General features: G+C 24.8%; 1 protein-coding gene across 1 annotated transcript in view; it reads right to left on the bottom strand.

The window, feature by feature from the left end:
- LOC129613798 (WD repeat-containing protein DDB_G0292056) overlaps positions 1 to 25,156 on the bottom strand; it is a gene marked incomplete at its 5' end in the record, with an annotated part of 56,269 nt that overhangs the window by 11,851 nt on the left and 19,262 nt on the right. Inside the window, 2 exons of the mRNA XM_055528047.1 lie at positions 4,366 to 4,630; positions 8,570 to 8,647. Coding sequence (XP_055384022.1) covers positions 4,366 to 4,630; positions 8,570 to 8,647 — 343 coding nt within the window. The remainder of the gene's footprint in view (positions 1 to 4,365; positions 4,631 to 8,569; positions 8,648 to 25,156) is intronic.

Here is a 25,156-nt window from a genome sequence, read left to right as displayed (position 1 = left end):
CAGATTTTACAATTCAAATTTCGAAAGGCAAGAATTTGACGGAGAGGTTTTTTTTTTGTTCTAAATTCCCGCCTTGAGGGATCATAGGGCTAATGCACGATATTGTAGATAACCATGAACTAGTTTTTTACGTCATTGAGTTTACTAGGGTAGATGACGAGCCTACCGTAATTTTTATATTAAATATTTAAGGTTATTGATACTGTTTTAATTTGCTGGTATTCTTTTATATTGAATATTATTGAAATATGGCAATTAGTTAATATTAACTTTTTATTTTTAATTTAATGTATATAAAGGTACATAATATTCAATATAATTTTTATAGTGACCTGATTGAACTTTGAACCCGAGATCCTCCAGTTAAAGGATCAGTACAATAACCACTGCCCCATTGGTCAGGTGAAGTACGGGGTGGAGATGAAAAACAAAATTTCTTCAAACGAAAAAAACTATTTATTAATATCTAAATTTCAGATTCCTATAACTTATATGTCTAAAAGAAAAACGATAACAAAAATTTGAAAACCAGTTTCAGATAACGGTTGATTTTAGCAGCCATTTCATATTTTTAATATTTAATTATGCTATTCCGCGTTAGAAAAAACTAGCCACTACCTTTCTGCATTTATAGCATTTTGAAAAACGTTTATGGGTACTTTAAAATAAATTGTCAAAAATTGGCATTTTAAGGTCTTTGGAAGGGTTATAACTTTTAGAGGGGGGATAGGTAAAAAATTACCTTAACGCAAATAAGTTTCTGGTATAGATCTATTTGTAAATGAAATTCCAGCTTTATATCTTTATATAGGTGTAGAATTGTAAACAGTATTGCACGGACGGATGGACGAACGAACAAAATGAAAATAATAAGCATTTTTATTTCAATTGTTTTTTCCAAAATTGCTAAAAGCAGACCACAATTTATTTACAAAAATGCAGATGATTCCGTTGTCCGCATTCATATATAGTCGAGTGATTTATCAAAACGATATAACCGAAAAAAAAAAATATGATTGACGTAGTACAACACCGTTACAAAAAGGTCATATCTAATATGCATTTACGATATATTTGAATAGAAAAAGTTCGAATTAAAAATAAACCGGGATTAATATGCAAAATAACATAAGGGTGATAGATAGGCAGACAAAGCAAGGCAGGGCACGTATAAAAAAAATAGTTGGAAACAAAATAAAAAAAGAGGCCAAGAAAATCTGGTCAAGAAATCTTAAATGGGTTTAATTCTAAATTTAAATTTGTCAAATATCTGGTTAAATAGATTGAATTAAATATTTTTTTTGATCATTATACAGATTTGGAATGTGTTAAAATCTCGGCGAAATCTCGAATACATACTATGTGCTCATTTTAATTAAAATAGCATTTTTTTTTTATTAAAACACCACTTACTCTAAAAAAACGACTAGATACGTACATATTGAACAATTTACATAAAAAGTTTTCTATATAACGTGAGAGAAAACAAAAAAAAAAAAAAAAAGAGAAATCAATTTGGAATGTTAAAAATTACCGAGTCCTTTTTAAAATGAAACCAAAAAATTCAACATTAAATCTTTTAATTTAATAAAAATGCAACTAATTTAAAAAAAAAAAAACATAAGGAATTTCTCTTTTTTTTTCTTCTTTTATGTTACAACAGACATACACACATACAAACATTGTATAATACTATAGTACGCGCTATCATCACTTACAATACAAATAACTTTTTATACTCTTAGAGTCCTGCGTTCGTTCATTAACAGAAGAGATATTCAATGAAAAGAAAAAAAAATAAAATAAAATTAAAAGCAAATTTTTTTAGAACAGATTCACGGCAGCAAAATAGCAAGTTAATTAATCTGTATACCTACTAGCTACTTATATATATATGTACACATATACGCCTACATTATTTTAAAGAGTGTTGTCGTTTGTCATGTGTTTTAGTTTATTTGAATTTCTAGAGACTTAAAAGAAACGGCATTTGTTGTAGAGTACACTGCGCCCCAGAAAATTATAAAATATTGTTAAAATCAAATATATAAATATTGCAGAATGGAATATATAATCTTAAAATGCTTGCAATGTAAGCAGACGAGACTAATCAAGGCAAAAACCATTAAAAAATGAATACCAAATTAAAGGCAAACCCCATAAAAAAAAAACTTGTCAAATGCGATGACATCTCAAGGAAATATTTCTTAAATTTTTGAAATTTTTCTTTAATATTGCTTTAATAAGTTTTACGTGATTCTAGTGTGTATGCATGTGTGTAAACGAGCACATTTTAAATTGCATTCAAATTGATGATCTTCACGGAAGTTCATACGTATGATAACTTCAAGAAATCTCAAATTATTATCATCCTGTGCAATAAAAGTAAAAGTAAAATAAGTTTTTGGTCACTACATGGTTATGCTTACTACATAATAATGCAATTTGCATATACTGGTTTCAGATATATGTACATTTTATATACATTTTCATAAATCTAATTCTTAAGTCATTATCAATACGAAAATTTCTCATTAATTATAGAGAATTATTTTATATTTCACGTCCTCACCTCATGAAAAATATTGATTAAGTTTAGAAGATTGTATGTATTTAATTTGAATATTTCAAATAATTGAAGTGTTTTCTCAATTGAAGAGGTAAGTGGACAAAGGGGTTAACTTAGATTTGCATTGTGACACATTTTTTTCATTAACAAATTATAAAACTATTAATTTTTTTTTGTTACTTATCTCCTATGTTCGCTGTCAATCTCATCTTCGATTAAATTTCTAACTATAAGAGTAATCACAATTGAAAATATATGAAATTAATTGATGTTATATCCGAAAAGCTCAATTTTCGTCAAAATGTTAGTTAATCCCTTTGTCCACTTACCTCTTCAATTGTTGACCAATATTTATTTAAGGTGGTAACACTTTATGCATTTGGCACGTCTTGGTTTTTTCTTTCTTTTCCTACTTCGTATTTTAATAATAGTAATAGTAATGGTTTTGTGATTAAGATGATTTTTATATATAGGATAGCATGAACAAAATGCAAGGATATAGAAAAAAAAAATTGGATAACTCTAAGTACAAATTTTAAACGTTTTTAATTTGAAAACGTTTTTTAATAGAATATTGTATATATATATATATATATATAATATTGTATAAGTGTTATATATTTTATAAGGACTACACACAATCTATTCTATTATGGTGATAATAGAACGAAATAATAATGATTAAAAAAAAAAAAAAAGAAAATGTTCTGCTAACGAGCGCAGTAAAGAAATTAAGAGGAAAAATATTTTGATAATTTTTTTTTTCTTTTCATTTTCTGATGAAAATTATACGAGGAGTTGAAATATGTGACCCTAAAAATGAAAATTTATGAGTTTTCTTGGATTTTTTTTTTGTTGTTTATTTTTCTTTTGAATTTTTAATTGTCGCTTAAATAAAACGGTTTGGTTGGTGCCGCGCACCACTGCTAGTCTTTGGAAAATATCTCTGGTTTTTTTTTTTTATTAGATTACTCTAATCCTTTTTTAACTCCTTTCCATATTTAATTCAGCAATCAATTATTTATGTAATTTCACCTTATGATGAGCATTCACCGGGGACTTTTTTTTTTTTAATTTATTCGATTAGTTTATATAAGTTAAACCAAAATAAATAAAGGAAAAAAAATTGAAATTTAATTTATTAACGATAAGTAAATTTTATTGATATTTTATTAAAAACTTGCCCAAAAAAAAAAAAAAAAAATGCAATAGAATTCATTAATAATTTTTCATTTGAAATCCTATTCCATTATAGTGGAAACAATTTTTAAATACCTGAACTCTTTCATATTATTAAAAATATCGAAAATTCAAAAAATGAAAATTTTAAAATTTCAGAAAAATTCTATTATATTATATACAGGATGATTCAGCAATAAGTTAAGAGCCATTTTCGGGTAGACTCATGTAAAAACTAAATAATGCACGCTTTTCTCTGATAGGCAGTTTAAGCCCTCTGATAGGCCGTTCAAAAACTGCTTTTTTAAGTTTCCAGTTAAATTTTCTTAAAATTCCAAAAAATCGCCAAATTTTCTTAAAATTCTTGTATCTCGTACGTTTCCGATGCGCACTATGTTCCGAACAAAAATTTTTGTTTATTTACCACTGTATTCACCCGATCATATTTGGCTCCTCTAACGATTTGCTAAATCACCCTGTATATATTATAAATTTCAAAATTCTCAATCTATTTATAATAAAATAAATTTTTTAGTATTTTAGAAAATTTTTATCGTATTTATAGTTGTTATATAAATTTATGTATATATACAAATATAAAAAATATAAAAACTCACCTGTATGTAATCTTGTATGTTGTTGAACATGAGATAATTGCTTGAATCTTCTATCACAATATGTACATTTATATGGTTTTTCACCAGTATGTACTCTTATATGTTGAACTAATTGATGATTACTTGAAAAACTTTTTAAACATTGTTGACATTGATGTGGTTTAATTTCACCGCTTCCAGTTGAACCAGATAAACCACCGGAACTACTTAAATTAACTCTTGGTATTTGTTGTATTTGTTGCATAGCGCTTTTGTGCATAAATAACTATAAAAAATTTTTTTTCCCCATCAAACACATACATATAAAAAAAAAAAAGAAAAAAAAATAAGAGGATTTGTTTTTCTTTAACTATACAAGTACTTAATAAAAAAAAAAAAACTTAATTAATTAATTTTAATTTTAATTTCAAACAGCTATATATATACAGAATATTAATCTTTCAGGAAATTGGGAAAATTAATTCAAAATAGTAGGACGACGTTAATGTAGTAGTGTAGAAGAGAGGGGCACAATTATATAAATTGTTGAAAAATCATAGTTAGGGAACATATGCCGCTGCGTCCACTTTTAACTAACAAAATATTATAATTTCCTTAAGAGTATATGCAGACAGTATATTTTTATTAGTATATTAGACTACACGGATGTTCGTTTTTTATTACACAAATAGCAATATATAAGAGTAGAGCCATATTATACCTTGGATTTGGGAGGTCGTGTTAAAAATTATGATTGTGTTTCGTTTTTATCTTGCACATTTTTTTTAATGTTGCATCATAAAACTTATTATGGTGTTGAATAAATTAGAGAAATTTTATCAATATATATTTACTAATATAATCGAATAAGAAGTGTTGAACTTGAATATTATAAAACTGACGTTTGAATGTATATGTCTTGAGAGTAAATAAATGTGCAATAAATATAAGTAATATTATACTGAACTCAATAACTAGCATTTATAATTGTTTAATACAACATCAAGTCCATATACAGTCCAGAGAGTTAAGAAATTTAAATTGGTCATTCAATGAAGTTACAACAAGTCTAGAGAGTTAAGAAATTCAAATTGTTCATTGAATGGAGTTCCAACAAGTCTAGAGAGTTAAGAAATTGAAATTGTTCATTGAATCAAGTTCCAACAAGTCTAGAGAGTTAAGAAATTTAAATTGGTCATTCAATGAAGTTACAACAAGTCTAGAGAGTTAAGAAATTCAAATTGTTCATTGAATGGAGTTCCAACAAGTCTAGAGAGTTAAGAAATTGAAATTGTTCATTGAATCAAGTTCCAACAAGTCTAGAGAGTTAAGAAATTCAAATTGTTCATTGAATGGAGTTCCAACAAGTCTAGAGAGTTAAGAAATTCAAATTGTTCATTCAATGAAGTTCCAACAAGTCTAGAGAGTTAAGAAATTCAAATTGGTCATTCAATGAAGTTCCAACAAGTCTAGAGAGTTAAGAAATTCAAATTGGTCATTGAATCAAGTTCCAACAAGTCTAGAGAGTTAAGAAATTCAAATTGTTCATTGAATCAAGTTCCAACAAGTCTAGAGAGTTAAAAAATTCAAATTGGTCATTCAATGAAGTTCCAACAAGTCTAGAGAGTTAAGAAATTCAAATTGGTCATTGAATGAAGTTCCAACAAGTCTAGAGAGTTCAGAAATTCAAATTGGTCATTGAATGAAGTTCCAACAAGTCTAGAGAGTTCAGAAATTCAAATTGGTCATTCAATGAGAACATAAACACATTAGCAATAATTAAAGAAAAAAAAACTACAGTTAAAATGCAGAACTAAATTTTTAACGCGACTACAAACCGATTCATATTTTATATTTGTCCTTTTCTTTTTTGGTAGAAGAGTGAATTGAAATAAAAAACAAAAAATTTAATAAAAAAAAATATTATGTTTTTCCCTCCTCATTTTTTTTTTCATTTTGGTACATAAGGGGTAGTTTTTGCTGTTGTTACGTCATCCAATCGGATGCTTCTTCTTCAGTCAAAGGAAAACGAACAAATAAAAAAAAAAATATTCCTGCTGTCTATATTGAATGTGCCCCCGAATTTATTTAGGGAGAGAAAAAAATAAGAGAAATTGAAAAAAATTAATTTAGAATGTAGTTTTTTTTTCCATTATTTTTATTCTCTTTGGTTCTCTTGTGTTTTAAAACTCTTATATAAGAAAGTGTAATATTTAAATTACAAATACAGCAGTCAGCTATATTATAAGGGTTTAGTTTTATTTATTGGTTGTTCTGAGGATAGTGACTATAGTGAATATGAAATGGTGACTATATAAATTTTATTATAGTATTGGTGCATTTTTTTTATGTGTTATAATTATTATAACTTTTTTTTTTTTATTTTAAATATACAGTGGTAATGGTGGAAAAGGTAATTCGTGTTATTATATAATAGTAGTATAATAAAATATAAGCAAACATATTATTTAGAAAATTAAAAATTTTAGAACAGCTCCGCCAAAATGTGCAGAAGAATAGACACGTATAAAATCATAATCGTTTCCCGAAGACAAAAACTTAAACCTATCTGAAGATAGATTCGTATAACAGAAGATCGTGACAAGTATGCATTACGTTATAATCAATTCCAGCTATTTATAGTCTACTCCAATTTTGATAGCTTAATCATATGGTAATTTCTTAATTTTATTCAGAAAAAAATTTAATATGTAGGCATAAGAGAGGTGGAATTAATTTTTTCTCCCAGCACGATTCTTGAATTTCGTATATAAAAAATTTTTGGATATTCAGAACAAGTTGGTCAATATTTAACACTATCTATGTCATCAAAAAATAAATAAATAAATATTTAAATAGAAAACAAAATATAAAAATAAAAATAAAATAAATAATTACAGTTTAATATTCCGTTGCAGTTGTAATGAGTCCAGTCCAGAGAACACTCCCATTAAGACAAAATTTGTTTGTTATTGAAATTAAATTTTCTCTCCATTTTTGATTTTCAAATACAAAAAAAAAATATTCAACTTTTTTTTGTATTGATTCTAGAAATCTCGAAATAAATTCGGAGAAATTTTGCCATAAAGACGTCATCTTTCATACGACATACTCGATAGAATGTCCAATTTGAACCAATCGTAATCATTCTGAATTTTCGCTTTCCTAGTAGTGGAAAATTTTTGAATTGATTTGTTTTGCATTGCCCAAAAACACAAGCTAGGTTTTTTGTTTCACACAAATCATACAAAAAGAAAAACAAAACCAAAATAAAAATTCGTGATAACACTGCAAAATAAAAAAAAAAAATAAATTATAACAAAATTAAACAAAAACAAAAATCAAATTTTAAATTAAAGTTAACAAAAAAAAAAAAAATTGATGACATTTCTAAAACCGTAGGTAGCATTATAAATCGTCTATATTTTGTTTTCATGACCTAAAAATGACCTTGAAAATTTCATTTCAATTTTGCTTTGCAGAAATAAATAGGCCAGCCTTATTCTACTTCTACAAACCTTACGTATGACGTTTAGAATTTTGAATGATCAAAAATCCCATTCGATTATAGAAATTATGAATCAGGAATGGAAAAACTATTTTTTCGGACTGCCAAATTCAGCATTTTTATTTTTACTATCAAATGTTTATTTATATATTTTATTTGTTGCTATTTTTGAATAAACAACATTGACATTTATTTTTACTATATGCAAACGTGTATAATTTATGATTTACTCTTTTATTAATATTCGGATCGGAGTATTTTAGGTACTCGAAATTGACAATATAAAATTCGCAATAATCCAGAAATTTCAGGGTGATGAATTCGCAATAATCATGAAATTTCCGGGTCAGAAATTTCAGGGTACCTATCATGAACCGAATTCATGATAGGGATGAAGAGTTTTGATTTTTATATAAGGTTATATGAGTATGATGGGAATAATGCAATACGAAATATTCGCCTTAAATTACTGAATATAAAAAAAGGAGGATTGGGTTGCTGGAACGGGGACGGGGGAAGCGAAATCAGAAAGAATTAAAGAAGAGTTCGTTGTTTGTGTCTGGCTTTTGCCCAAAACATTATGGTCAGGTACCTCCCCACCCCCCGTCTTTTCGTTTTTTTTTTTTTTTCAATTTTGTTTAGGTTTTGTTTTCTAATTTTTTTTTTTTGTTTTGCTGTGGAAGAGTACTATACACAACGGAAGAGATGCCAACTCACACGTTGCAGGGTTGACCAACATTCTTCTAAAGTCCGTTCACTTATTGCCGCTGCACTACTTGATCGTGATAGCTGTAGCTAATTTAAAATATCCAAAGATGGTGTTATATATAATAATGATGTTTCGTTGATGTTGATTTTGATGATTTATGGTTTTATTGGTTGGTTGGGTCACAAGAATGCAACAATTCATTTTTAATGCCATAGGTTGCAAGATAAAATATATGGAAAAAAATAGAAATAAAAAAAATATACATATATCGTTTTATTTAATATATTTAAATTTAATTTTAATTTTAAAAATTTTATTAATTTTATATAAATTTTTATTTTCAAATCAAAATTTGTACAAATACTAAAATACTTTTTAATTGTAAAAATTCTTGTAGTGTTCAAAACAAATTTACTTGTACAATTTATTGACTTTTTTTTTTCTATTATTATTTTTAAATTATTTAAATAAAAATATAAATATAATTGAACAAATGTATTCTTTGTATAAGAAGATTTAATAATTTTAATTTTTATATTTAATAATTATTCAATAATTTTTATAATAATTCTGTTGGTATATAGTTTTTATATACAATTAATTTTGATTGCCCTTAAAAGTTATTTAATAAAATGGCCGGGAAATTGTCATTGTATAATTGAATAGTCACAGAAAAATTGGAAGCATCATATAAGTATAACAAGAAGAAAGCAACAAAGAAGACCGTCAAGAAAATCTGGATTTAAAATATTAAGGAATCGAAACCCAAAATATTAATCACAAATTTTTATCAAACATAATTTCTTAATAAAAAAATTCTATATGATTCGCTTCGTGTAAAGTTAAAAAAATTTCATTTCCGCGGCAAATCGCGATCATAATAATTATTTTTCGATTTATTCTTAAATGTATTCATAACGATTCTTATTATAATCATGAACTTTTACTAACAAGGTGCTAAAAAAATTTTCGTACTTCTTCTATTGTAATAACTCTCTTATATTGGCTCTCTCACATTTTCATATTATCTGTAATTTCACACTGTTTTATGCTCAATCGTACTCATTGTTAATTTTGTTATTATTCATAAAATATTTATTTTACTCTCTTTTAAATTGAAAGAGAGATGTTGTAATTACTTATCTCGATGAATATGTTAAAAAAATATTTCACCTTGTAAGTTAAAAGATTAAAAATGTTATGAAATAATAACTAAATCCTACTATGGTCAATCTAAGATTGAATTAGCTGAAAACTCCCCGATCAATCAACCAGATAACATAGAATACACATTTTTGTAATCAACAAATAAATGTAAGTATAAATTACTAATCAAAGGTATTTTATGAATTAGAACAAATCTATTTAATGAACGCACCAAAAATAAAAGACAAGCGCCTCTTCAAATTAATTCCGGGGGAGGAAGTTCAACAGAAATATTACCGAAATCTCACAATCTCTAAACCAGTGATATCCAAATTGGTCTATATATACCACCAGGGGTCTATGAAGACCTGCCAGGGGTCTAAAAAAAAATATGAATTTATTTAACTTTCTTCACATCATAGATGTACCTTGCTACTATTAGAAATTTAAATCTATCAAAGAAATTAGCAGAGGGTCTATCAAAAATTTAAAAAACACGACATGGAGTCTACGAGAGAAATAAGTTTGGGAACCTCTGCTCTAAACGAACTTTCATAATTACTACTTATTTGTTAAATTATTTATGATTAATATTCACACTCAAAGATTTTTACATGTGGTAAATATACACTCAAAGAAATTATATATGGTATTTTATATTTTAATAAATAAATAATAATAAAAATTGTATAATTACATTTTCTTCATCGCAATCAAGTGTCATATTTTGTTTTTGGATTTTGGTATTTTTGTTTTTACGTGTCTTCTTCTATAATTTTTTTTTACCAATTTTACCAAAATATTTATTTTTGTATATTGTGTTTGTTCTATTGTTGCATTTTTTTATTCTTATATGTTTTCATATAAATTTTTTTTAATAACATTTATTTTACATTTCGTTTAACAATTTAATATAAGTGTGTGTTTGTTTGTTTGTTAGATATAAGTATATGTATTTGAAAACTTGAAAATTTCAACTATAAAAAATAATTTTTTTTAATTTTTAATTTAATTTTTTTATTTGGTGTTTTTTTTTTGTAATTTTTTGTATTTCGGATTATTAAAGAAATTTGAATTAATTTGAATTAATTTGAAAAAAAATATGTTGAAAATTATTAATAAAAATAAAAAAGCCCAAAACTAAAAACAACTAAAATTAAAGCATTTTTTGTGTACGTTCGGTGGTTTTCAAAACAAATTCAAAAAAATTACTAATTAAATCAAAAACATCGGCATTTATACATTTCAAACTCATATTTTACATTTATACGAGTAATTTAATATTAAGTTTAAAAGCTACTGTAACTATGCAATTTAGAAGTGAGGTCGTTGGTCTATTCGAAAAAATCAAATTTTCGAATTATACAAATAATTTTGCAGACTATTTTAATATGTCCAAAATTAAATTACCAAATTTAATAGATCAATCAATTTGGGTAAAACAATATCAATATTATAATAAACAGAGGGCATCTAATGTTACCTAGAGCAACATTAATTATATATGAAATTAAATGGTTTAAAGCAGGCATGTTAAACTCATTTATCATCACGGACCATTTTAGGGTATCTGCACATCGGGCTGCACAATAAAAAAAACTCAAAAAGTGATATAAAAAATAATTACAGTCATACAAAAAAGTATAAAATAATTTTTTTTTAAATCTAAAACTAAATCTTCAAAATTTGATTGAATTTAGATGGCAGTTGCAATTTTTGATATTAATTGAACATGTTAATCTCTTAATCATGATCTGTCAGCAGCTTTATTACTTTTTAATATTGAAAACAATTGTTCACAAAAATATGTGCTTCCAAACATGGCAAAAACACTCTTATTTGACTTATAGGTAAATAAATAAAAAAAATTTAGTAATTTCCACTTTTCTAAATTTTTGTTTTAATATAGAATCGCACATCATTTCGATTTCAATTGTTAATTTTTATCAAGTTTTTCAATATCAGCAGAAAATGGAAAAATAAATAGGTTTAACTCATTAAAATTTGGAAATCTTCTTTCAAATTCAGTTTTTAATAATTTATTCTAATTCGAGAATATTCGGAAAATTTCGAATTTAATTAAATGGTCTACTGTTTACAAATATAAGAAAATTAATTAGTTCAGTATTTGATTTATAAAACAGTTCCACTTCTCGAAACTGAGTATTTTTCGCATATGCATAACGTTTATTTATTTGCATAAGGTTATAATACTTGAAACAAACCTTCACATAACCCTCACTCTTGGTTTCAACATTTCCTTACTGATCTAAATCAATATTTGTAACAAAATTATAAGAATTAAATTTCATAATTTTCAAAAATCGTAACGCGTCGCAGGATCAAGAGGTGGCGTGTGTTTGACAGGCCTGGTTTAAACTGCAATAAGAATATGTGGTAAATCAGTAACGTTTCATACAAATAAGAGATTTTCTAAATTATTATATATATATATATAAATTACAAGAATCAAATATTAAAAGTAGATTTTAGGAGAACAACAAGAATTTAATGTTATATAGGGGGTTTTTTTATAATAAGAAAGAGAGTGTTATAAATTCTAAATCTTTTATCCATAATTTTCGCGCGAATTTTATCCAATCTGACCCCATTAATTCCATTATTCTTTCTATTAATATTTCGGCATCATATTTAGAGGGTGATTCAATAGCAGCCTTAACATATTTCACTGTTTAGGGCACCAAAAATGGGTAAAATTTTTGTTATGGAACTATTTGTCAAATATGGGAGGATTCAATGCCCTTCAACAATAATTTCTAGAAAAAAAAAACTGTAATTTCTCTCTTTTCTAGACAATTATACTTTTTATTTCAAAACTTCAATATTAAATTATTGATAAGTAAAGAGGATTCTTTTTAAGGAAGAATTAAATTGATAAGTAAAGAGGATTCTTTTTAAGGAAGAATTATAGCAGCTTTGGAATATCTAAAATAAATTAATCTCTTCTTATCACCAGACCCTCTAGTAGTACAAAACTACTATATTTATTATAAATTTTGTATATATAGTACAACAAAATATATATATACTTGTATATAAATTCATTATTATTGTGTGTGTGTGTGTGTTTATGGGTTTAATATATTTATATTTTTTTAAGCATAATTTTCTCTTACCCAATTATCCGGAAAATTTTCTCCTTTTTATTAATAATTTTATTTATTACTTTCATATTCCGGATAAAAAAGAAAATTTTATTTATTAAAATGAAATTTTTTTTTTTGTTTTCCTTTTTTTCATTAAACACAATTTTTTTTTTTGTTTTTTTTTTTTTTTATTTTGTATATAAATTTATTTTAATATCGATATTATATGAACTGCAAAATTGAAATCTCTTTGGAATTAAAACAAAAAAAAAAAAGTAATATGAAATTCTACTGAGAAAGCGAGATAGATTGATAAATAGGAGAGGAAAGGAAAAAGGGGATTGTTAATCTCACAGAACTATTTAATAGAACAAAAGCGGGGGAGGGGGAGGGATGGCGATTAAAAATTATTAAGAATTTTAATTGTCAAAACTGTATTCTTAACTCACATTGTAGTATGCAAAACCTATATTCAAATTGATTATATTTAATGCAATTTAAGCTTATAAAATATAAAATTGGCATAATTATAGAAAAAGTTTTTAACAAAATATAATGGTTCTAATAATAATAGTCTTATCAGATTTCATGAATTTTCCTAAAAGAGATTAATATATTTAGTTATATAGATGATAATTATTTTGATTTTGGATAATGGAGTTCATCCTCCCCCACTCTGCCCACTAAATCACCAGATCCTCCCCCCGGGAATTATTATACTATCGTAAATTCTTCTTCTTTTTAAATTCATAAAAATTTCCCGCGAAAATTTCAAAAAATTTTTTTTATACTCAATAATATTGAAAATTTTATGAAATCAAGTTATAGAAGAAGGAGAAAGAGATCTTAAAAGCACATGTTATTTTAATTATTATTACTTTTTTATATAAGTGTATATATACATAAAACAGGGATTAATGGTGAAGGAGGAGGAATGGTTGGAAATTTTAGGTTATCTGAATATCACACACGCAATTCTCAAAAAAACACACCATATAAATACATGCATATCGTATGTATTTATCATGTTGTGTACCTATATGGTACGTAAATGTACCATATGAGTATACAACACTCTATCTGTATATACTATATTACAAGAATCACAAAATTATTATTTATTTTTTTTTTTTCTTTTCTCTTTTTAGGATTTTACTATTTCATAAATTGAAAAACAAGTCTGCTCTTATCATTTATTGAACTCATATATTAAAAACTGGACTATAAATCAAAATACTGTATCAAAAGAGGTAAACTATACATAATTGAATATTACAAAATTATAAAATTATAAAAATTAGAGTTGCCATATACAATTATAATAATTATTAACACTAATTATCATAATTAATTAACACTATAATAATTTATTTTAATATTTAAATTTAATATTCACGACAAACAATTAAAACAATTATTTTTGTAACAAATTTATTAATTAACAAAAAAACTAAAATGAAATACAATTGGGAAATAATTGAAAAAAAAAGAGATAGATAACACTCCGTAATTGTGTTACGGGCACTGAATGACGTAAAGAATGACACTGCACATTATTACATTTTGGAATACAAATTTTGTGATTTTTTTTATATGTTGATATTTCATTTTTAAATTGAAGTATTGATAACATTATAATGGCATTTAAAACAATCATTCTCCTTAAAAATTTTAGTCTATTACTAAATGAAATTTTTACATCAACATTAAGGCAGAAGTCAAAAATTAGCGCTATATAATGTCAAATTTAAATATTAATCAATGCAGCATATTGAAAATTTACAAAAATCATTCACAGTATTTTTTGGGTTTCATATACGATATGCTATTCTCTCCCGTTTTGCAACAAGCAATAACAACATTTTGCGACAATCATTTGGAATGCTTATAACATTGTTAAAAATTTTTTTTTTAACAATACGGAATCATAATTAAAGCAAATCCACACACACACACACATAAATCACTTTTAAGTTTGTTGGCTTCTTTATACGAAATATTTTTTTTTTAATTAAATTTTTAAATTTAAGTTTTGAAATTCAAGAAAAATACACGTTCGTCCTAAATCAAAACTTAAAAATAAAAACAAACAAATAAAGTCCCGTTAAATATTGTTTTTTTCTTCTTTTTTTTACTTTTTTAATTTTTTTTAACAATCTTTGATTTTATTAAAAAAAAAATTTTTTTTTTTTTGTTTTTTTGATTGGCTCTTTTCTATGATCTGGACACTTCTGGGTTAAAATTAGAAAATTTCTTCAAATTTAAACTCGTTCGTGAAGAGAAAAACAAAAAAAAAAAAAAAAATAAACAAATAATTTTTTTTTTTTTTGAACAATAAGAAAAAAAAAACCCTTCTAAATAAATTAAAAAAAGAAATATTTTTTTATTTTTTTTTTTTTGTTTTTTACAATTCTTTTTGAAGAAATAAAAAAACCTAACACCACCACATTTCACCATACTACTATTCTCACCACACTATTATTATGAAGTAGTAAATAAAAAGACCAATTCACCAAAATCTAAATTCACCATCATCATCATTCACCATGACCACCCGACCGACCGACCGCTATCGTTCACATTTTTTATTTATTATTATCAAAATCCCACCATACTCATTATTAGCCCACTCCCACCACCACCGCCCTCTCCTACCCAAATTATTATCTGCCAAAACAAAGCTACCACTACTAACACCACCATCGCCGCCACCACCATTTCTTTTTCAATTTTTTCATTTTTTTTTGTTTTTTCAATTTTTTCGTCCTTTTTTTCTTTTACATTTATTTTGTCTTCTTATTCTTCTTCCTTTTCTCAATATATGTAAAATTAAAGAAAAGAAAAGGAAAAAAAAAATTAAAATAGAAAAATTTCTAACGGTACTTTTTTTTATTCTTTTTCGTTTTTTCTACTTCTTATACAATCTAAGGTAAAAATAAAAATAAAAAAAGAGAGAAAAAAAAATGTGCGAGAAACTTTAGAGAAAACTTAAGTTGTACACAAAAAAAAAAACAAAAAAAATCACATTTTTTTTTTTTACAAAATTTATTTTTTTTTAAATGTAAAAATTTTTTTATTTTTTTTCTTTTCCAAGTAGAGTGGACTTAGGAGGACTACAGAAAAAAAATGTAAGAAAAATACGACGATAATGATGATGATGATGATGATGATGATGATGATATCGACAACACAACGACGACGAGGACGACAATAACGATAACAACAAACGACCACGGTCGACGACGACCATTAAGAAATGTATGTACTCGACTCGATGAGAATTTTATTTTTTCGTTAATATAAAAAAAAAAATATTTAGAGAGGTTCTCCATAATTATAGAAAGAATGAAAGAAAAAAGAGCGATTAAAGGAAAAAAACACAATAAAAAATCTAAAAAAAAAAAAAGAACGTCATCAAATGAAATTAAAACAGAGGCACACAAATACAAACACACACACATATGTACATAAGAATTTCTCATTAAAAATTTTTAGGAGAATTTTTCTTTGAATTTGAACAACGTGAAATAAGAATTGTTGTAAGTATCTAGGTAGATATAGGTAGATGGAGTAGATATGTAGGTAGATAGAATGCCCGTTATAATATTACCGTTATATATACATATTCTTATACGTATAAATCTATTAAATTATATAAGAAGTATGTATGTATGTATACACTCTTTTAGATTATGTAGGAATTTTTTTTTTCCTTTTCAACTTTAATATATTTTTTTTTTTTTCAATTATTTTTTTTTTAAACGAACTCTGATACTAAAACAGTAAAAAAAAAATGAGAAATGAAAAAAAAAATTATTATATAAAAATAAATAAAACCGAGAATGGCGCTTGTTTGGTTGGTTGGTTAGTTGGATTGGTTAGTTAAGAATTTCGGTGTGTTTTTCTTATTTTCTATTTCTTCTTTCTTTCTTAGTTTTTAAGTTAGAGCTAAAAGTTAGTTTAATATAATAAAATTATTTTTTTATAAGTATATGTACTTTGTTATATACATACATAGTCCTTTTTTCTTTTTAGGTACATACATAGTACATTTGGATTGTTTGATTATATTATATATTTAAAATTTTCTATATACATACAAGATTCGCGCGGTTGGTCATCCAAAACATAGAATTTTTTATACCTTTATGTGTATAATAAGAGATTTTTTTTTATTTTAATCGAATTTTTGGTATATATATATATATATTAAATTGACCATTAACCGCGGAGGACCAATAGAGAGGAAATGAATAAAATAAATCCTTATACACAATCGTGTTGCGAGTTCTTATCTTACAAATTGTACAAATCTACAATGAATTTTGAAAGATTAACTATAAGTAATTATAAAGAAATATAGATATATAGACGGTTTTCAAGTAAAATTTTGCATTTTTGTGCATTACCATTTTTAAATCTTTTCCAAGTCAAAAAATTCTTTTCTATAGATAACAAATAAAATTCGCAACCACATTTTCAATATTATGCAAATACAAAATGAAAAAGAAAAGTTCCAAAAAATTTGTAAGATAAATTTTTGAAATAAAATTGAAAAAAAATACACAAACAATTTTAAAAAAAAAAATCGTATATATACAAAAATTTTTATAATAAAATTCTCTGTATAGGAAAAATTATTTTCAAAGAATTTCTGTTTTTTATTGAAACTATTATACAAGAACACAAAAAGGGCTTAAAAAATATAAAGAAAAAAAAAACGAAAACATTTACCGATCATTACCAGTTATTCATAAATTGGATTGCGTTGAAAAAAAAATTTACTTATTAATTAATTCCCAAAATTTGACATCGAAAAATCATTTAAATCTTGGATTTCTCAAAATTTCCCATTGCACTTTAAAAACAACTTATTTACGATTACGATAAACAAATCGATCTCTTCATAATATTGAGTAAATTGTAAAAAAAAGAGTACTCACTGTTAACCGTATTTTACCATAAGTTACCATTAAAAATTCCATAATAACCCTTATGATGACGCTCATCAAAGTATTAAAATTCAACGCTTAACCGGGAAATGTTTATTTAATTTTCTAGCTTTCTTTATGGTGTCTGATATGCATATGATTTTCCTAATATATCATTGGAAATATGAAACAAAATGAAGTAGTTATACAAGGCACAAGGTTGCTCATTTCTTTTTTTTTTTTGAAAATTTTATTTTCAATGTTAAAAACCCAGTTTTTAAGAACTTTACTCGTAATAAAATTTATGAAAAAAAAATTCAAAATTTTATCTTTTATATGCTTTCAATTCTTCTGGCAAAAAATCATTCTTTTTTTTTTGCCGCAGGTAACCGAGACTTCTAGCCAATACTTAAACCGAGCAATAGGAACTGTTATAATCCCCATCTCTACCTAAATTAACACAATATCTAGACTCTGATTGAATCATTTTCTATATTTTTAAATCACTTTAAATATAGTCAAGTAAAATATAAAAGTAAAATTAAAAAATTCTTTGAACTTCTAAAAAAAAAACATTTTAATTTTAGAAAACTTTTTGTTTATACCCGCCTTTTTTTTCATGTACAACACAATTAACTTAAATTTTAAACAATTTATTAATTATATAAATTAAACTTAGATTTTTAATAACGAAAACCAAACTTTTTGCATGATTAAAGTGGTTAATTGTGGAGGGGTGGAGGTGAACGAGCAAACAGATTGGCCTAATTTGCATTTTGCACTAACAATTTCATGAGAGTAACGGTTTAATTAGCTACCGACCAACCATTTCGTTAAATATTTTAAAATTATCAATTAAATGTTTAAATTATTGCAAATGGATGATGATTTTTTGCAATTCTCGTTGGTATTGTTTTTTTTTTCACTAATAAAAAAGGAAAACCAACGAGAATTGCAATTTTTTTTTTGGACTTAACATAACACGTTCAAAAACCTGGTGGGATTCAAGAAGAACTTACTATATATTACGTTATAATTGCTAATTAAATAACTATAATGATTTCTTTATACAGAATAGGCTCAATTAATTTTACAGTAATTACTACGCATATTGTATTCAATATTACCGAAATTAACCTCCTCATTATTTAAATAATTTGAATCTAGTCGGATCAATTGTATTAGCAAGTATATTTAAATATGTATATTTCAATATACTATTAATAATTATTATTAAATATTTCATAATTTTAATTTCATTTTTAAAATTTTAAATTTTTAACTTTAAAACACTCATATTTATTAATGTTTCTAAGTATATAAATCGACACGTATTCCATTATACGTATAGTTTCATTTTATGACAAAATTAACCGGTCAGTTTTAAGGAGCAATGACGATTCCAATATAATATCGGTAAAAAGCTCTTATACTACCATCGCCGCTATCCCACACACATTAAATAATAATGAATATTAAGTATATCAGGGAAATTGTAATTTTATTTTGTGTAAGTTTACAGGATTGGTAAATTAAATTAACGCAAATATAACAAATAATCTCTTTGATTTGTTTTCTCATATAATTCGAAATTCCCTTTTCTGCCAACAAAATTTTTTCAAATTCCACATTCTACAATAATTTTGAAAATTCACCACAAATTTTAGAATTTTAAAACTCTTTAATTTTATTTCCGAAACACAATATGATAATGATGTCCAATACTTGAAATTCAAAAATACATACAATTTATATTGTCAGATAGGAAAATAAATATTCAATAAAATAAAAACAAATAACTATAATATAACAGTTTTTGATTGTACTATATTTATAAACCACCATGCGAATAGCATAATATTTGATTAATTAATTAACTTAGTTAGGGATCGCACTTTCGGAATAAAACATCCAAACTATCTTAAAATACTATCTATGCATCTCATTTCGTTTATGTATTTATATAAAAACCATATATATATATATATAAAATACTACTATAAATTTAAAAAAATATTTTTCACTACATTTTTGTTAAAATTTCTAAAAAAAAAAAAAATCTCAATTAATATCCAATAAGTAAGTAAAGTATACTCTAAATAAAATTTCTAAATTCTTTTAAAAAATCAGATGAATTCCTTATATATAGGCCATAGCATTAATTCTCATCATATAAAATACACACCATAATTACAACGAAATAGCCAAATAAAAAAAAAACACCAAATTATCATTTTGGACGACGCACAAAATCTAGTAGCCTATATAGCAAGATTTGCCTACCAAATTGAATCAAAATCATCAATTGAATCATAAGGAAGGAAAGAAAGGAAAATGGTAGAAGGTTCGTGTAAGCAGTTAGTTAAGGTCTATTATACTAATTATATTATATAGAGACAAAAATTTCCGGATTTTTGAATTTTACAGAAATTTTTATAATAAAATAATAATTTGTAAGTAGCCTAGAGCTAGAGCTATTTTGTAAAATTTTCCCAAAAAAAAAAAACTTTATTTAAAATAAGATTATTAAAAAAAAATTTATAATAGCAGCATTGACAAAATTAGAAAATTAAATTTCTTTGAAACTAATTATAAAAACATTCTTTAAATATTTCGAAATAAAAAACAAGACGAGAGGGATGGTGTGGGTTAAAAAATCATAATCATATACCTAGATGATTTTTATTTTATTATTTTTTAAATATTTTCTCACCAAATCACACACACAATAAACTACTTATTTTTTTTTCCATTTTTCACAAATATTTTTTTAAATATTTTTATTAGATAAGATTATTTCTCAAAATTTATTTTATATTTCAATTTTAATTTCTCTTTAATTCTTTATTTCTATTCTTAATCTTCTTTTATTTCTTTTTCTAAATAATTTAAATTTTACACTTATTTTTTATTTATATTCGAAAATTTTTTATAATAAAATAAAATTTTCATAATATTTTTTTCTTTTGTATTAATCCCTCGTTTAAAGGGTCAAAATAATTAAATACCGCTTTTTACCCGTTATAATTATTATGTAGAAAACAACATAACGGATACAAATCTAAAAATAAACACCACACAACACGAATTTTTAAATTTCCATCTTAAAAAAATTTTTAAATAATAATTTGTAAAAAAAAATTCAAACACGATTTGACCGTGAAGAAGTCAACTTTTGGACTAAACAATTATAACACTGTTATTTCCACACAATAATTATAAAATATAAAATATAAAAAAAAACAAAACAAAAAAAAGGGAGAAAGAAAAAAACAGAATAAAAAAAAACCCTTTTAAGAAATCGCAAAGAACGTAAGAACGAAAAAAAAAATTTGTTCTTATTTAGAAAAAAAAAAAATACAATTCCTTTTTTTTTTGTAAATTGCTATTTCCTTTACATTCCCCAAACCTCTCCTTCCCCCCTCTCATTTATCTTATTTCAACAATCTGACGTCGTCCACCTCTTTCTCTTTATTCTAATTCAAATTTCAGCCAAAGAAAAAGAACGAGTGTTTCTCTCACCCTTTTCTCTCTTTATTTCTCTTTTTTTTTTCTTCTTTCTCTTACTAACTGAATATAAGCAGTAGAAACTCACCCTATTTTCAAATTTTTAATTTTTTTTTCTACCCTTTTTTTTTTTTTTTTTTTATTTTTGAAAACATAACAGTCTCTTTTGCCTTATTCTTTTTTCCGTTTTTTTTTTTTTCAAAAGAAATATAAAATAAAAATGTTATAATGATCAACAAAACAACAATAAAAAGAGAGAAAAAAAGCAAAGAAAAAAAAATTAATGATAAGAAAAAAAAAATTTCTTACATACCTAATATATTTAAAAAAAAAAAAAGTAAACGGGCAACAGCCAAGCACAAAATTTCTAATAGTTAAAAAAAAAAAACATTTAAAAAATCGTAAAAATAAGAAAAAGAAAGAAAGGATATGAACACAAGAGCAAACACACACAAACACACAATTAAAAAAAAAGTGTTCTGCTTTTGTTTTTTTTTTTTTTTTGTTTCTCCTTTTCTCAAAATACTCAAAAAACTACACAGTAGAGCAGCATATCAAAAAAATTTCACAATCAAAAAAAAAAAAATTTATTTGATTTTTTTTTTCATCGTCTTCTTCTTCTTGTTCTATTCTTCTTCTTACGATGGTTTATTTTTTTTCTTCTCTCTTTTCTCTGTTCGTTCTCTCTCTCTAATATTTTTTACCTATTTAATAAATTTTTTCTGTTTTTATTCTGTTTTTTTTTTTAAATTATTTATGAAAATTGTAAATAAAAAAAAGTAAGCAACAGAAAAAAAAACACAGAACGTCTTCCTAGTGAAATAAAAAAAAAATTAAAAAGAAAAGCAATACAAGCACACAAATTATTCTTTTTCTTTTTTCTTGAAATAAGCTGAAAAAAAAAATAAAAGGCTAATGTAAAATTACATATTAGGAAAAAAAAGGACTATAAGAGATAGTAGCAAATAATAAGAGAAAGAAAAAATAACAGAAAAATTTATATATATATATATATATATATGTATGTATACCTGACTGCGAAAAGCTAACACAAATATATACACACACACACAAAACATTAAAATTCAAACAGTAAACAGCTATTTTCTAAATTCAAAGTTCATTCGTAAAATCGTAACAGAATGCGCGCCAGAGAGAGAAAGAAACAGAGAAAATATGAAAAATAAAGAACGACTTTAAGGAACAAGATAGAGGAGAGGATTAATTTTTTAATAAAAAATACATATTACTTGGTTACCTTCTCTATTCAAAATGTTCAAACAAACCAATGTTTCATCTTTATAGCGAACGGCCAAAAGACGTATTAAAAAAAAAAAAATAAAATGTAAAATGCAAAATATTTGTGTAGAAATCTTTAATTGGTACATATATAAATTTGTAAATACATAGATATATGAGCTCTCTCATTCAAAATTTTGATTATGTATGAATGTAATCCAAACAGAGACTCGACTGTGATGGCGTGAACACTAAATCCGAAAACTAATTTAAAACAAAAACAAAAAAAATAACATTTCTCATATTATTCAGTCAAAGATTCTTATTCATTTAATTGGCTTAAATTTGAGAGAATATACAATGAATGTCATTTTTGAAATATGGTTGAAAATAGAGAATAACGGCGAAAATATCTTGTCTTTTATTTTATATTCGTTTTCTGCTCATTTTTTTTTTTTCTTTTTAGTTTTGTTATTCTCAAAACCCTACACTCTGAATATTTTCTTATTGTTTCTTTTTTTTTCATTCCTTATATCCTTTTTTTTAATTTTCTTATTCTTATTCTCTCTTCTTTTATGTACATTCTCTCTTTCCATATATATACATACAATACAAACATTATCGTATTATATAGAACAGAAAGGAACAAAAAAAAAAAAAGAACAGAAAGGATAAAATTAGAAAAATGAAAATTTTGAGTTCTTTAAAAAAGAAAAAAAAAACGCAAGCTCATAAGGTGCACAAACAGAAGAATATACAGAGAAAAATTATTATGAACGGTAAATTAGAATAAAATTATTTTAAAGTACATATGTTCATATGTATGTATATTTTTCTCATTATACATAGGTATGTACTTTTAAAAATTACACTTGACGAGTTGAACAGAAACAATTCTTAAACTCAAAATTACGAATTTCATTTCAAAAAAAATTTAAATAGATTTGGAATAGAACTCGGAACATTAAAAGAAATTCGACTCGCCGCGAAGTATAAGTAGGAAAACAAAAAGTTCAAAATTAGATATATGGCCGCATTATAGTGCCGAAAAGAAAACTGTGTGGGATCAGTTAGTTGTTAATTAAAATAAAATAGAAGAAATGAAAAAGGACGGTTTCACAAAAAGCATTTTTTGTTCTCTCTCATTTCTTCAATTATTTGAAATCGCAGGATTCAATATTTTGAAAAATTATACTGCGTTTTTTCTCACTCTTTTTACACATTTCGTTAATTCAATACAAAGGGAATAAATATTCCTATTGATATAAAAAAAAAATTAAGTAACAAAATAAAAATTTATTAAAGAAAAAAAATTCTTGTTTTCACACTGCCCATCACATCTAAAAACAAAACACAAAATTACACACTTATATACAAACAGAACGAGAAAAAATTTAAAAATTTTAATTATTTTTTTTATTTTCCTTTTTTTTTTTTTGCTTTTCTAATAAGAAACGGTTTTAGTTTTTTGTTTGCTTAATTTCTGTTTTGTAAGATTCTCTAGCTTTAATATTCAAAAACCAGCCAGCACCCCTCTCTCTTTTCTAGTGTAATAAAAAGAGAGAGGACGCTGAGAAATCCAAATAAAATATAAAAAAAAAAAAAAAAAACAGAAAATTGTAAAAACAAATGTAATTTTTTTTTTTTATTTTTCCTATTTGATTACTTTTTACCCTATTCATTTTTATCTTTCGCAAAAAAAAACAAAACCATAAGAAAAAAGGGACAGAACATTATTATTTTTTTTTGCTTATTTTTTCTTTTCGTTTTTCTTTTTTCTAATGATTGTGTGTCCTAACCCTATTTTCTCTGTTTAATTTTTTTTTTCCGTTTCACTCACTTATATAAAATGCTACCTACCCCTATTAATATTTACCATTAAAAAAAAAATTATTTATCATCTCTTTTCTTATAGTTGTTATTATTGCTGTTCGTTTATTTTTGTCCTTCTTGTTGTTGTCCTTATTGTTGTTGTTATCGAAAGGAAAAAAATAAAAACAAAAAAAAAAATTAAAAAGTACTTAAATATCGCATTTCCCTTCGCTTTTTTTTTTCAAATACTATTAAGAACAACAACAATACTTCGAGGGCAGCGCAAAAATACAAAAAAAAAAAAATAAAAATTAAAAAAAATAAGAAATCTCTCACTCGCCAATATTCTTTATTCTATTCTTGTTTTTTTCTTACATAATTTTTTGTTTATGTGATTGCCCACCCGTCCACCCGCTTTAACCACCCTTCACTTCCTTTTCATGAAAATATTTCTAGTTAGTGAAAATCACCAAAAATTCTAGGTCTAAGTCTACTCCTCTCTCATACAGTTTAATCTCCTTCTTTTTTCATATATCAATTTCCAAATACATAATTTTTATATTTAGAAAAATATATTGGTAATTTTAATGGCACAAAATTAACGAAATATAAAAATTTAAAATTATCCCATCTTACATACATATATATTTACAAAAAGTGCAATATTGCTCTACACTGAATGCCCACATGCAACTTGTGACAAAAAAAAATCCATGACGGAAATTTCAATAATATGATCCTATACAATTCTTATTCTTCTTCTTATACAGTTTATATACAAAGATCTTCATTGAAATTTCTCCGATGAGAAAACTGCCACAGTTAACAATGCAATTTTCAACGATTTTATAGA

This window comes from Condylostylus longicornis, unplaced genomic scaffold (assembly GCF_029603195.1).
Source record: "Condylostylus longicornis isolate FDR11 unplaced genomic scaffold, ASM2960319v2 ptg000091l, whole genome shotgun sequence".
In the NCBI taxonomy this organism is placed as follows: Eukaryota; Metazoa; Arthropoda; class Insecta; order Diptera; family Dolichopodidae; genus Condylostylus; species Condylostylus longicornis.
Note: the sequence above shows the minus strand (reverse complement) of the source record. Positions and strands in the feature narration are given on the sequence as shown.